Consider the following 14,730-nt stretch of genomic DNA (forward strand, 5'->3'; position numbering starts at 1 on the left):
ACGGGAGACCAAGAGCACAGGGGAGATAACATGAGCATCCCTGGATTGTAACATGAACGAGAATGAAGATTTTTTTGAGTGGTCTAGTCAAAGTACAACCCTAAATCTAAGTTAAAGGCATACGCAATCCAAGAATTTTAAAAGTAAAGATCGATTGATGAGTTTATCTGTCTTTAGATTTTCCAGTTGAGTTTCCCAAATAACATCCGTCCTATGAATAGTTTAGCTTTTGTGTAAAGGTTGAAACTGAGCTGATTTACTTTCCTCTGGATTGTGTCAATGTAGATTCATGCGCTCTGTCCTAATCCAATGACTTAAATTAAATTAAAATGAAGCATTATTCTGTCCTTCCCTTCCTCCTCCTCTATGAACACTGAGCCATCTTTGCACTTCAACACACTAACAAGCATGTGCGCACATGAACACAGTCTCCACATTTGTCTTTCTCCCCCCCCCCACCCCACCCCCGCCCCACACACACACACACACACACACACACACACACACACACACACACACCACCACCACCACCACCTCCAGCAGAGTTATAATTATTCCGGCTGCTGCTGCAGTGACAGAGCAGAGTACAGGCTCTGCAGGAGGATCAGGTTTCAGCTGGCGGCCGGTCCAGCTCACACTGAGCCATGTGCTCTGCAAAAAGGTTTAAAAAGTGAAGCGCTGAATTAATTGAGAGGATAAAATGCATGTGAATGCAGGTGGGATGTGTGTGATTCGCTTTGCAGAAGGAAATCAGTGCATGGTGAGTGAGTGAGTGAGTGAGTGAGTGAGTGAGTGAGTGAGTGAGTGAGTGAGTGAGTGAGTGAGTGAGTGAGAGGCTTGAATTGTCTTATAAAACCTGACGGAGTTTAATTTCTTACATTTCATGATTAGAAATGTAAGAAAATCCCTAAAAGTTTCCATCCAGTTGATTTCCATGAGTCCATCCGCCTCAGCGGGACCATCCCGGCTCTGCTCTCTGCGGCCTAAATCGGTTCACATGAGGGAAGCGTTTTCCCATTTTAAGGCCGGATGAGGCCTACTAGCAGCAAATCTATAACCCTGCTTGGCAGCAACTGGCATCTCCCATAGAAACCCCCCGGCGGCCCGCGGCGGCTCCTTATACGGCCGTCTAGGTGGGTCTGCGGGGCTCGAAGGGAGGTCAGAGCGACAGGCCCATACATGGAGCGCCCGCTCTGCTCGCTGGGGGCGCACAGCGTCACTCTGGATCCCCATCAATGAGGGCCACCCCACCAGAACCCCTCTGCCCCCGCGAACACACCCACCCACTCCCGCCGCCGGTGCCTGGCAGCATCCTAATATGGCCGAGGGCCGGGATGGGGGCCAGTGCTGAGCTTTGTGAATGGTGGACGGCCGCTATAAAAGGCGGACGGGCAGCGGCCAGGACTCCAGCTGGTTCAGCAGCAGCACTGGTTGGGTCGTTCTCTCCGAGCCGCAGACAAACACCTAAGGTAAGACTCCTGCGAGGATCGGCCGCTTTCCGAAGCTTCTCGTCCCGGTTGGAGCCGCAGACTGTAGGCCTTAGAGAACCGGCGGAGCGTCCGGGGAAGATGTAGGACCAGATAGTTTGTAAAAAAATACACACGATCCGGAGGAAATATTTACAGTCTAAGAATCTGAAACTGTAAGACTAAACCTAAATAATAATTGGCATTAATTAAGCGCAAAATTACTGTTGGCCTTACCTGTTTCCTCGCTGTATTTGCCTTTAGTTTTGATTTGAAATGAAGCCAAAATCAAAATTTTGGCTTCATTTTTGGCCAAATTTTACATACAGCGCACTTTGTTGTATGTTTCCTCAGGGAACAACGAGGGAACAGGTAAGCCATATTTTGATTTAAAAATTCCTCCAAATTAAAGGTAAAATTGCAAAAATTATGTCCAGTTACATAATAAAACAGCCACAATTTTTTTTGTCTAAAATCAAAGTCAAATTTACAATTCAGCTTTTGTTCATTAAATCCAATCAAAGAGTGTTTTAACTTTCCATTTAAAGCCTATTATGAATCCATAACGGCATCAAGCTCTCAATTTTCGTAATCCTTAGAGTAATTTTTAATAATTTAGACGTGGAGTTAACGCAGTCGTTTTAATCTGAAGGAAAACTGCGGGTTCCTTAAAGGCTGCGTGTGGATTTAATCCATATATTCCCACACGGTGAGGTGACTCGGTGCGCTCTGATCTTCCTGTTTCTCTCCTGGGTGACAGAAGCCAACATGTGTGACGACGATGAGACTACCGCCCTTGTGTGCGACAACGGCTCCGGCCTGGTGAAGGCCGGCTTCGCCGGAGACGACGCCCCCAGGGCCGTCTTCCCCTCCATCGTCGGCCGCCCCCGTCACCAGGTAACCAACGAAGAAGAAAAGCCTCCAAATTATGAGACTTTAATACAAACTAGTGGTAGCAATTGTGACACCTGAGCCTGTTATCTACCTGAAAAGCAGAGATATTAGTAAATATTTTAATGCATAGCATCAGGTTTAAGTTTAGTTTCTCAGAGTGAGCCGTGTAACTGCGGCTCGGTCACTGAGACTAAATTTGTCACTTGTGCCATCTTTGTGACGCACGCCGTTATTTGGCACATTTACGCAATGATCGCTATGCGAAGCCAGTCTGGCTGCACAAAGGTCGTTTCTCTGCGCCCACCCGCATGGATAACCTTCTCCTTCCCTCCTCCTCCAGGGTGTCATGGTCGGTATGGGTCAGAAGGACTCCTACGTCGGCGACGAGGCCCAGAGCAAGAGGGGTATCCTGACTCTGAAGTACCCCATCGAGCACGGCATCATCACCAACTGGGACGACATGGAGAAGATCTGGCACCACACCTTCTACAACGAGCTGAGAGTGGCCCCCGAGGAGCACCCAACCCTGCTCACTGAGGCCCCCTTGAACCCCAAGGCCAACAGGGAGAAGATGACCCAGATCATGTTTGAGACCTTCAACGTCCCCGCCATGTATGTGGCCATCCAGGCTGTGCTGTCCCTGTACGCTTCCGGCCGTACCACTGGTGAGAACCACAACTAAAAACAAAGACCCACACAAATTACCTGAAGAGTTTTCAGATGGGAAAACTTTACGCACAACATTTCTTGGAATGTTTACGCACATACTTTAGTCACATCACGATTCTTTTCAGGAGGACTCGGGATTTTTTCCGCAGCGACTCCTCACAAAGATCCATACAATTTACCTGGATGTTTTTCCCAAATTGGATAACTTTACGCACCTTTCTTTGAATATTATGCACACACTTTAGTCGCATCCCGTCACATCGTGTTTAATTGCTTTAATATTATTTTTGAAGTCTTAACTAAATTCATCTTCTTGCAACAACTCAGAAGCGACTACTCACAAAGGTCCGCTGAATTTACTTGAGTATTTTTTCAGATTAGATAACTTTACGCACATACTTTAGTCGCATCCCTTCTACAATTTTAAGATTTTTTTAAGATCACTGGGGATTTTCTCCGCTGCGACTCCTCGAAAAGATACTCACAATTTTCCTGATTTTTCAGATTGGATCATTTTACGCACAACATTTCTTTGAATATTTACGCACCTACATTAGTCGCAACACGTCACATTATGTTTAATAGTTTAAAGATTTTTTTTTAGGATCATTCAAGATTTTCTCCGCTGCAACTCCTCACAAAGATGCACACAAATTACCTGAGTATTTTTTTCAGATTAGCCAATTTTACGCACAGCCTTTACACACAGAATTTCTTTTAAAATTTATGAACATACCGTCACATCATGTTATGTAGTTTTGAGAAGTTTTGTTTTGTTTTGTTTTTAAAGAATCACTCGAGCTTTACTAAGCTCACCCTCTTGCCTCCTCTCAGGTATTGTGCTGGATGCTGGTGATGGTGTGACCCACAACGTCCCAGTCTATGAGGGTTACGCCCTGCCCCACGCCATCATGCGTCTGGACCTGGCTGGTCGCGATCTGACCGACTACCTGATGAAGATCCTGACTGAGCGTGGCTACTCTTTCGTGACCACCGGTGAGAGACTCACTTTGGCGCACGTTTATTGACAGCCGCCGCTCTTTTGCTCTCTGAATAATAACTTATGGATCTTCCTCCCTGCAGCTGAGCGTGAGATCGTGCGCGACATCAAGGAGAAGCTGTGCTACGTGGCCCTGGACTTCGAGAACGAGATGGCCACCGCTGCCTCCTCCTCCTCCCTGGAGAAGAGCTACGAGCTTCCCGACGGTCAGGTCATCACCATCGGTAACGAGAGGTTCCGTTGCCCCGAGACCCTCTTCCAGCCTTCCTTCATCGGTACTCCAGATATTCTTCTTTGTCTTAAAATGGCAACCACGACTCCACGCTAGTCCTCCTAACACTTGCGTTCTCACCTGACCAGGAATGGAGTCTGCTGGCATCCATGAGACTGCCTACAACAGCATCATGAAGTGCGATATTGACATCCGTAAGGATCTGTACGCCAACAATGTGCTCTCCGGCGGTACCACCATGTACCCTGGTATTGCTGACCGTATGCAGAAGGAGATCACTGCCCTGGCCCCCAGCACCATGAAGATCAAGGTAAACAAACCAGATCACAACTTTTTTTACGCACAAATTTCAGCTTCTTGACTGATTTTTTTTTTTTTTACTAAACTCCCGCCACCTTCCTCTCTCTAGATCATCGCTCCTCCCGAGAGGAAGTACTCCGTCTGGATCGGTGGCTCCATCCTGGCTTCCCTGTCCACCTTCCAGCAGATGTGGATCTCCAAGCAGGAGTACGACGAGGCCGGCCCCAGCATTGTCCACAGGAAGTGCTTCTAAATCCTCCATCTTCTTCTTCTCCACCACCACCGGCAGCCTGGAGAACGAGCGAGGAGGAAGGAAGAGCTCTGCGGCACAGCAACACTCTGCTGTCAATGGACTGGCTGTCTGCGCCGTTGACATCCAAATGCAATTTATATTGGTTTAAAATCTGCATATTTCATAGCTGTTTGTTGTCTGTGTTGCACGGAGAAAGGCTGTGAAAACAACCACTGAACCATGCATACACCAAAAAAACTTTAATAAAAAAAAAAGAAATAACAACGACATGTTGCCCAACACATGTGAATGTAAGTGTATATACATATTGATAATTTATTAAAGTCCATTATTTGGTATTTTTGCGCCTGGCCTTGGTTTTCTCTTAAAGGGGAGGGTGGAAAAAACTAAAAATGCAGTAAAAACGAATCAAAGCTCAGGGTTTCCTTTAACAACGACCTAAATTAAACCAAGAGCTGAACATTTGAAGCATTTGTGATCCATCTGGACAAAATTTTAAAGACTGCCACAAAATGTGACTTTTCCTTTTTTTAAAAAAAGAAAGCCTGAGCTTAAATTCAGTTCTTAACATGCGAAACATATTATCATAAATTGTTTGATACTATAACTCATAAATTGTCAGTTCCCTCTCTCAAAAAAGTACAAATTTTCTTAATTTTTCACCTCTTAAATGCCAGTTTTAGCGATCAAAAGCTCACTTTCTCTTTTTTCCTATCTGATATATTTGTAAATTTGATTTTCTTTCCTGTGGCGGAAGTGAGTTTTATCTGAACCTGAGAGAATCAAACATCAACACTGAATCTGATCAATAACTAAGTGAATCAATTCCTCCACATGACCCTTGAACACAAAAATAACTACATTAGCGACATGCAGCATAAAAAATTAAAAAGTCTTCCAATAAAATCCATCACTGACTTCAATTCTCCCCAGAACCAATATCAATGAATTTGCTGAGTGTTTCTTTATTTTATGACATTGTATGTGTTGTTTTTAAAGGGGTTTATATTGATTATTGCCTGAATTTTACAACTGTCAAAAATTAGCAACAACACAAATGATCATTGTTTAAATAAACTGCTGCACCTACAACCCTGGAACACACACAATCTCCTTTTAAAGACTGCAATTGAATTTTTTGTAGCCTTTAAACATAAATGTTCATTTTTGTTGATGACTTATGAGTATTCTCAATTTTAATCTCATACAAATAAGAAATTACATATTTTTTTTCCTCAAAAATAACAATATCTGTCCTCATAAGTGTCCAAATAGCGCTGGAAAATATTAAGAGACCATTTAAAATAATATATTTCTCAATTTTTACTCTTTATAGCTCTATGTTTGAGTAAAATGAACTATATTCAAAGCAAAAATTTAGTTTTTATTTGCAGAAAATGAGAAATGGTGAAATTTAAAACGACGCAGAGCTTTCAGACCTCAAATAATATAAAGAAAACAAGTTCATATTTATTTAGAAACAACAACAATACCAATGTTTTAACTCAGGAATAATTCAGAAATCAATACTTGGTGGAAAAACCAGGAGGTTTTCAATGGGGCTCAGTGCAGCGGGCTCTTCATTTATTCCAGAGCTGCACATGTTTAAATTTCTTCATGAATGTCGAAAACATTCATAAAAAGAAAGAATAATTAACACCAAACTACACAACCTGACCAAATGTTGTAGCATTTGCGATACGACTGCCAAACATACATGCCGCATGTCAGATAGAGAGACGGATATGTGGGATGAAGGTGCGTCACGTCATCATCGGTTCTGCTTGGCGGCTGCTCGGCCACAAAAGTGGGAACATCTTCAACACGCACATTCAGAATAGCACTTGGCAGGAATGCGCAAAGGCAACAGGCGCAACAGGAGCGGCTCTGCTGTTATAGCTGACCCGGATCAGTAGCGCTGGGACACCGGACACCCGCTCCGGAATCCCGTTGAGCTGCCACATGCACCGCCCTGGACCCCGGACCATTTTTAGTCGAAAGCATACTGGGTTCAGAGGGACCCTCTCCGCAAGCTCTGCCTTATATGAATATGAGCTCACCAGGTAATCCGAGAGGGGGAGAGTACCCAGAAAATTACTCAAGTAAGAGTAAAACAGTATCAATAACTTAATGTTTAAAAATTACCCGGAGCAAAATATAAAGTTATGCGGGAATTTGGGTATTTTAAAGACCAAATTTATTCATATAAATAACATAATTACAAAATATCAAAATCCATATTTTTTCCAATATTTTTTTTTTTTTCAATACAAAACTTCTAAAGATGTTAAAAACTGCAGGCGTGTGTCCGTATCTGGTGAATTTTTGGTTAAAACGTGTTTGTTTTTCATTCAGTGGGTAGAAAATAGAAGTTTTACTCAAGTAAGAGTAAAAATACTTCATAATAAAATTACTCAGGTAAAAGTACAAAAGTACAGCGCAGTAAAAATACTCCTAAAAGTACATTTTATCCAAAATGTTACTCAAGTAAATGTAACCGAGTAAATGTAACTAGTTACCACCAGGCTCTGGAGTCTAAGATTAAACAACAACATGAGGTTCATCATCTCTACGTCGCGCTGACAGATGCAGCTAATATAAAACGACTTTCTTAAACTCACAGGAGACAAAAAAAAAAAAGAGGGAAAAAAGGCAACATTATTATTCAAAGCATCAGCCACCTAACACTTAAATATTTCAAGCTCAAACGGACAAAACTGTGCAGGGATAAAGCACCTGTTGCGGGGTGCGTTTGGCTTTTTAAAAGCGTCCTCGCCGGTGGGCGGAGCTAAATCCTGTGTCGTTACAGCAGAGCCATCCGCTCTGGGCCGCTACCGTGACATCCGAGCTCGCAGTAAGTATGTGTACTGTATACAAAATTAGATCTGTGCAGGCAAGAGTCGCTCCCGTCGAGCGGGTCAACTGTTGTGGACTGGACGGAGTGTTTGACGGATTTACTGAGCTGGTACCGGAGCTGCCGCCGACAGGCGATTACAGCGCTCCCGTGGTGCCACGATTAATCTGACGTGCAGACTGTACGTAACAGCGATATATTTGTTATTAAAAGGTTGCGCTGAACAACATGCAGGCTATTTTAATGACAGCAAACTGTGCATACTTTAAAAGGAGAACATAGACGCGCTGCACTGAGTCCATGTGTGTCGTGTGGAAAACATGTTTAATGGTTCCTGGTGGATGTGTTAAAAATAGTCGCGCTACATGATTTCTTTTAAACTCCGGTCGTTTCGTACCCGGGCTGGTCGTCTGGCGTCAACTGAGTCGACACTTGCATGTAAAGTCAAGCCAGATCTCTCTTAAAGATCATCATCGCGCATATATGGTGCATTACGGTAATAGATCAGCAGGGGGAGCCTTTGTTGGAGATAAAAATAGAAACGAAGCACAACTATAAAAAATGCATGACATCTACACATACTTCCACATCCACATTCTGTGTCCAGAATGAATTTTTAATAATTTTATTGCACATTTTTGGAGATAAACTCGGTCAAAGTACCTCATAATGCCACTTTTGCGTCATCTTCGCGAATTTATTTCTTCCAAATCTTCAGAGGTGACAGCAAAAGTTCTTGGGAATCTATTAAATGAACATCTGTATCCAGAATAGATATTTTATAATCTTACTATACTCTTTGGAGATGGTCTCGGGTGCTTGGTTTGTTATCAATTATCCAAATAACCTCTGCATGTCGATGCGTACAGATAAGAAAATATATTTTGTGGTATTATCAGAGATATCAGAGAAATCCTACCTTCACAAAAAGCATTTTCTTTATTCTACAAAGTGTTTCAAATGAATAACTTACCCAGAGGTCTGTTTTACAAGATGGAATGAATGAAAATATACTATAAAACCAGATTAACAGACATCAAACAAATAAATCTACTTCACTTCTAAATAATTATGCACAAACTTCTTAAACTTGAACTTTTAAGCAAATCTAACATGGACACACAAGATAGTCACACTCTTTTCTCTGTGTACAATCATCTGCAGGCAGTGCAAATACAAGCTACTGTCACATTATGTAAATATTCCCCACAAACGTAAAATCAATCAATGTTATCAATGGTAATAGTCTATATTTTTCTCAAAAGTTTGATTTCATATATTTGAAAGAAGCTCAGATTTATTTGTTAAATGCCTGTTAATCTGTTTTTAAATATTTGTTCATTTATTCTATCTTGTGAAAAGATTTCTTCAAAGGCTATTTTATATTTTAAAGATTGATTAAATATTTATTGTGTATATTTGTGGAAAGTGTGCCATCATGCGTATAAATCTCTTATGGTTGTGCTTCTCCTTTTCTCTTTTTCTTTTACTAATTATGTAGCTTTTGTTTTGTGCCCAACGTCTTTGGGTTACGATGTCGAGTTCTCTTTTATGACTCAGAGGGAGTTTTGTGTTGACCATGTATTCATTATTTGCTGCCTTGAAAAAGTTTTGCATTTTAGACCGTATTCTGACTATCCTTGGTGTAAAAAATATCTGGCTGCCGTAAATAATATAGAAATAATAAATAAAGATTTTCAGAAACTACGTAATTTTACTATAATTGATTAAAAATATTCACCTGCCGTGACTGACAAATTGTTGCTCAAGTGTTTGTTTACAGTTACTAAATTGAAATGGGTTTGGGCGAATTACGGTAGCAAACCTCTTCGAATCTGTTGTCAAGGTAATCTTGGCAGCCAATCAGAGGAAGAGCTGAGAGTTACGTCACCGCGTTCAGGAAATTTCTGGTAATCACGTAGTTATGGCGGACAGACTCCTCGCTGTTCTTGTAGCCGATATTTTGACAGATTTAGAAAGCAGATGTCATTCTTCACAGTTTCATTCGGACCGAACCCTGGTTCTGTTTTTGTTGCTCGAAAGGCGAGCTGTAAACCCATTAGTTAGAAAGTAGGCGGGTCCTTGAACGGCTTCCTGTGCTGCTATTGGTTTAAACTGTTGTTGGCCTGGTTTAAATGTCTGGCGGTGATAAACAAAGAGCTTGGTATGAGGAGTTTTAGCTGTTACAACACTGTTGTCACTGTTGCTATAGACTTATTGTGATAAAGTCTTTGGTTTATTTTTGCTCTATTTTTAGTTTAAATCGGGACAAGATGGTGACTAAAAGGATCCGCTCAGAGTACATGAAGAAGTTCAAAGACCCCAAATGGGAGACTTACACCAAGTGTTATGAAGAGATGCTGGCCTACAGGCTGACCCGGAGGCTGCTGGAGCACACACACAACCCCTGGTTCTGGAACGGCTCGGACAGCGACTCGGACTCAGGGGGAAGGAGCCCTCCTCACCTCAGTAAGAACCAGGTTGAAGCCGGCGGAGCTGAGACAGAGGAGCCTGAGGGGGTCAAGACGGACAGACAGCAGGAAACCAGAACCACCGGAGCTGGACCTAGACCTACTGTCCAGAATGAGGAGCAGATCAGGCCTGACCCACAGTCTTCAGCACACAGTAAGTGCTAAATTGAAAGAGTAATGTATCATCATGCTGTGATGTTTGCATGTTATGGTTATGATATGATTCACTGTTTAGGTTCGCAGTGTGACGATACCAGGGAGTCAAACAAAGCAGTTCAGGGAGAGGAAGAGGAGTTCTCTGCTCCACTCCGAGACAAAGGTAAACTATCATCAAATATCATTTTAAAATGCTGAGGACCTAAAGTATCACACAATTTAAGCTTTATGACTTTATCGTGTTTATGTATAGTGTAGTATATTTTTGATAGGGGTGCACCGATTTATCAATGCCATTTTCCTTAATTTTGGGAGATCAGTGATCGGCCATTACTTGCATATTAAGCTGATCTACCTCAGCAAAGGTCTGAAAATCAACCGCTGTCCTCTTCTTGTCTCCTGTGACAGAGGTTTGACTGACAGAGCGGCCCACCAGGTCATGTTTTTCATGTTTGGAGTTAACAACAGTCACTCCACTGTTATAAACTCTGTGACTTTCCTGCTTTATTTAGCAGCATTTCAGACAAAAAGAGATTGGTATTGGCCAAAACTGGAACCCGCAAGTCAGGCTTTTTAAAGACCTGAAATCAGAAATCGGCCAGAAAACTGCAATTAGTGCGCCCCGAATTTAAAAAAAATCTTTTAGGAACAGAAATATCTCTCTGAATTAACATTGAATTAATCAGATAATTTAAAATTTCTGCTGATAACAGTACTTTATGTTATTGTCAACAAGCTTCTTTTCAGGGAAAATGTTTCAGGTTTCTACCTTTTTCTTTTAGCAATAATGTTTACAGTCATTCTGGTTGTAACAAAAAACTTGTGTTGTCTTTCACTGAAGACCAGAAAACAAATAATTACCTTAAAATTGTTTCAGAATAGCCCTTAGGTTTGCTATAGTCACACTGAAAAAATAAGAGAAATGAATACATTTTCCTGCATGTAGATGTTGACTTGAACAAGTGACTTATAATTTGAATTTTCTGCATAACACTCCATGGAAAGGATTAAGATATTTGACTGCCTGTAGTCAGAACCTCTCGCCACTGGAAACATTTTCTGCTTTTTGAGCAAAAAAACCCAAAACCAAGATGGGAAACGGATCAGACTGAGAATCTCATCAGCTCCTCAACACCTACACAATGTTAGGAGGAGGAAAGATGATGCAACTGTAAATGTTTGTTTTTTGAGACAGAAAAATCAGCTTCAAAACTGCCTGTTGTTTTTCCTCTGTACTCAGAGATTGTTTGCATAATTTTGTATTCATCGTATGCCCCATTTTAAAATCTGAATCTTACAGTAAATATAATAAAATTTCTGTTACAAATTAATGAGTTTTTTCATTTTAATTAGTTTTTTAATATTTTATTATAAAATAACTTTCTTAATATAAAATATAAAATAACTTTTTTATTTATTCACGAGAGAAATAATCACAAAAAACAAAGGGAATTTAAATAAATATTTTTTAAAAATCCATATTTAACTCAAATGATTATTGAAAGTAAATCTATGTTAAACTAAAAGTACAACAAAACTGTATAAAATTTCTTTGAAATTATTAAATGGATTAATCATGATGGATTGATTAGTGAAATTACTGTCAACTAATTTAGTCATCAATTAATTGATAACTGGAGTATACAGACCCAAAAAGGCCAGTTGCTATAAAAAACAACTCTTTCAGAGAACTAATTAAGCCAAAATTTTTAATATAATTTACACAAAACTCCTCAATTGGCATAGTTTTCCCTTCACCTGGTTCAAATCCACTACTTTTTAAAATAGCTTTTTAGACAATAACGTGTTTATTTTTTATTTAAAAAAGGAATTTAGTTATTTATTTATTTCCATCTTTGAATGTATTTTTAATATTGCATAAAAAATGGCTTAAGCTATTCAATGACAAATCTGCAGAATATGCCAAAATGTTCTCAGATTAATCATCAGAGTAATTGTTAATTGCTACCCTAAAATTAATTGAAAAGAAGATCAAAATTATAAATAAATTGCTCTAATAACTAAATGTCAGGCTAAGATGAAGCTGGACGATATGGCTGAAAAATTGTCACAATATAAGCGTTTCATATCAGTCGATATTGACAATTATTGATGAGTTTTTTGTTTTAATTATCTGAAACACGGCCAATCTAGTGGTGTGATCTTTCCTGTTTAATTCTCAGTTTTCATTTCATGCTGTTGTGTTTTTTTATTATTATTTTTGAGCAGTTATGAGGCACAGTGGAGAAAATGTAAACTGCTGCTGTGGCTGTTACTCAACAAGTTGTTGCTAGGTAACCAAAGAATGAGAGAGTTGCTAGGCAACCAAAGAGAGTGAGTGAGTGAGTTGATTCCACCAACCTTTAGTTTGAGCAGCTAAAGTCTTTCCTCAGCCTACATCTCCCAGAATGCCATACGAATCTGGATCAGAATTCAATGAAATTATTGATGATTCTATCGAACGTGTTGGTATTGAACACATGTCCATTGCGATATATACTGTTATCGATTTATTGTCCAGCCCCAGGTTACGATTTGTGAAAGTTTTTCTTTTCATTTTCCAGAAAAAGAGACGAGAGCAGCCCGACCTCACCAAAGAAAACCCTCCAAATCAACGAGACCAGCCTGGCGCTCCCAGCGCGTGAGGCCTGTACGGCAGCTCAAAGAGGACACAAAGGAGAAACGACATCCTTTCGCACTGTATGGCTCAGGAGAAAAGGATGCAGACATCGCAGATAGGAAGACTCACAACGTCGGTCCTGCAGCTTCTACTGCTGAGGTGACGTAAGGCCTGGTGTACCTGTCATTCTCTAAACATGAAGTTTAACCGTTTGTCTCACGGACAGATTCATGAATCGGCTCTGCGTGCTAAGACCAGGCGGCAGGTTGAGCGGCAGATCCAGTCCCGGCAACCTGAGCGGCGTCGGGCCAAATCAGCGGACCCAAATAAAACCGGGATGGCGGTTCAGCCCGAGTTCAACCCCTGGCTCACCGAGTACATGCGCTGCTTCTCCGCTCGCTCCCGATAGGACAGCGGCAGTACATCAGCACCAACAAAACCATTCCTGCCTCTAGAAACAGCGGAAGTTCAGACACACGGCACATTTTACGTGCTCTGAGTCTCACTGCGACTTGTCTTCATGGAAAACATCTCAAACTCAGGGATTTTATACAAGATGGAGGACAATCATGGAAGAAAGGTTTTGGTAATTTTACGACGAACTGAAGTTTTGTCACATAAAGACATTTGGTAACACTTGAATTTGAAGGGCTGTGCATAACGGTGCGTTCACACCCAACGAGTTGCGCGCGTCAAAAACGCGTCGACGCTTCAAGTTCGACGCATGTGCACTTTGAAGTCAGACGCTTGACATTTTGCTCTAGATGTCAGTTGCGTCAAAACCGCTCTAGTCGTACGTTGAGAGGAGCCTCCTTGGTCCCTCAAACTCTTCCACCGTCTCCTGCATGTTTCGTCTAAATAAATACGTTTATTTAACGTGTTTCCACGTTTTTGCTGGACGGATTTGGATAGTTCAAATGCGGGAAAATATTTTCCAATAGTTATAACTTACTCAACATTCCAACTTTGTCGCTGATCCTCTCCCAAGTCAGGTCCTTTCTGTTCCTGTCTCTGTAGTCATAGCTCGATCGGTCGTAGATTACAGCACCTCACCAGAGAGGTCCTGTAATCAGCTAGAATTAGTTTATTCTCCATAGTTTTATTTTTCTGAGATCACGAAAATGCAAAACTGCGAGCGGCAAAAGTTCAGATTTTCCAGCTCCAGCGTTGGATGCATCAAACGCTCAAGACGCTCAAAACGCTTCAAATCGCGCAGCACCTGACGCGCTTCGATGCGCCTCCACGTAGAAAACCAGCCGCGCCTGGCGCTCTAAACGCGTTTGGTGTGAACCTGAGGGAGACTTAATGAGTGTTTATGACTGTTGTAATGAAGTTTCATTTGGTAAATAATGACTTTTAATGAATGTCTTAATTGAACTTTGCATTAAAAATGTAATTATTTAACAAACGAAACTTTTTGACAACATTCAGTCTTATGCACATGCCTTCAAATGAAGCGTTACCAGACATTTAAATTAGTTCACATTGAATCTTAGAGCCATACTTTGACGCAAATCCTTTAAGACATCCAGTAAAAGGACGACTTTGTTATGGAGATGATAATCTACAGGGGAGCGACTGGTGGGTAAAACAATCAGATGAAGATTCTTGTTCTTGAAGAAACCTTTGAACTTATATGAACAATAGTTCAAGGATTCAATGTTGGCCAGAAGTTTACATACTCATCGTTTTGTTAGGGTGGAATGGTGAGGCAATACACCGTGTTCCAAATTATTATGCAAATTGGATTTAGGTGTCATAAAGATAACATTTTTTGTTGTGCTATTACATTTATAGATGGTATTGTGTGTCAGG

At 41.0% G+C, this 14,730-nt stretch overlaps 2 protein-coding genes across 4 annotated transcripts; both read left to right on the forward strand.

Annotated features, from left to right (window-relative positions):
- Positions 1–1,336: 1,336 nt before the first annotated feature.
- acta1b (actin alpha 1, skeletal muscle b) lies at positions 1,337–5,152 on the forward strand. Its single transcript, XM_032560960.1, has 7 exons — positions 1,337–1,469; positions 2,227–2,363; positions 2,701–3,025; positions 3,864–4,025; positions 4,113–4,304; positions 4,390–4,571; positions 4,671–5,152. The coding sequence occupies exons 2-7, from the start codon at positions 2,235–2,237 to the stop codon at positions 4,812–4,814; spliced, it is 1,134 nt and encodes a 377-aa protein (XP_032416851.1). The 5' UTR covers positions 1,337–1,469; positions 2,227–2,234; the 3' UTR covers positions 4,815–5,152.
- Positions 5,153–7,569: 2,417 nt separating this feature from the next.
- On the forward strand, positions 7,570–14,470 carry ccsapb (centriole, cilia and spindle-associated protein b). 3 transcript variants are annotated; one of them, XM_032560965.1, is made up of 5 exons: positions 7,570–7,668; positions 9,926–10,293; positions 10,375–10,458; positions 12,860–13,074; positions 13,142–14,470. In XM_032560965.1, the coding sequence occupies exons 2-5, from the start codon at positions 9,942–9,944 to the stop codon at positions 13,322–13,324; spliced, it is 834 nt and encodes a 277-aa protein (XP_032416856.1). In that variant the 5' UTR covers positions 7,570–7,668; positions 9,926–9,941; the 3' UTR covers positions 13,325–14,470. The 3 variants fall into 3 exon arrangements, with proteins under 3 accessions (XP_032416856.1, XP_032416857.1, XP_032416855.1); XM_032560966.1 differs by lacking the exon at positions 7,570–7,668 and adding an exon at positions 7,746–7,849; XM_032560964.1 differs by lacking the exon at positions 7,570–7,668 and adding an exon at positions 9,575–9,832.
- Positions 14,471–14,730: the final 260 nt, after the last annotated feature.

Source organism: Xiphophorus hellerii, chromosome 4, assembly GCF_003331165.1.
Source record: "Xiphophorus hellerii strain 12219 chromosome 4, Xiphophorus_hellerii-4.1, whole genome shotgun sequence".
In the NCBI taxonomy this organism is placed as follows: domain Eukaryota; kingdom Metazoa; phylum Chordata; class Actinopteri; order Cyprinodontiformes; family Poeciliidae; genus Xiphophorus; species Xiphophorus hellerii.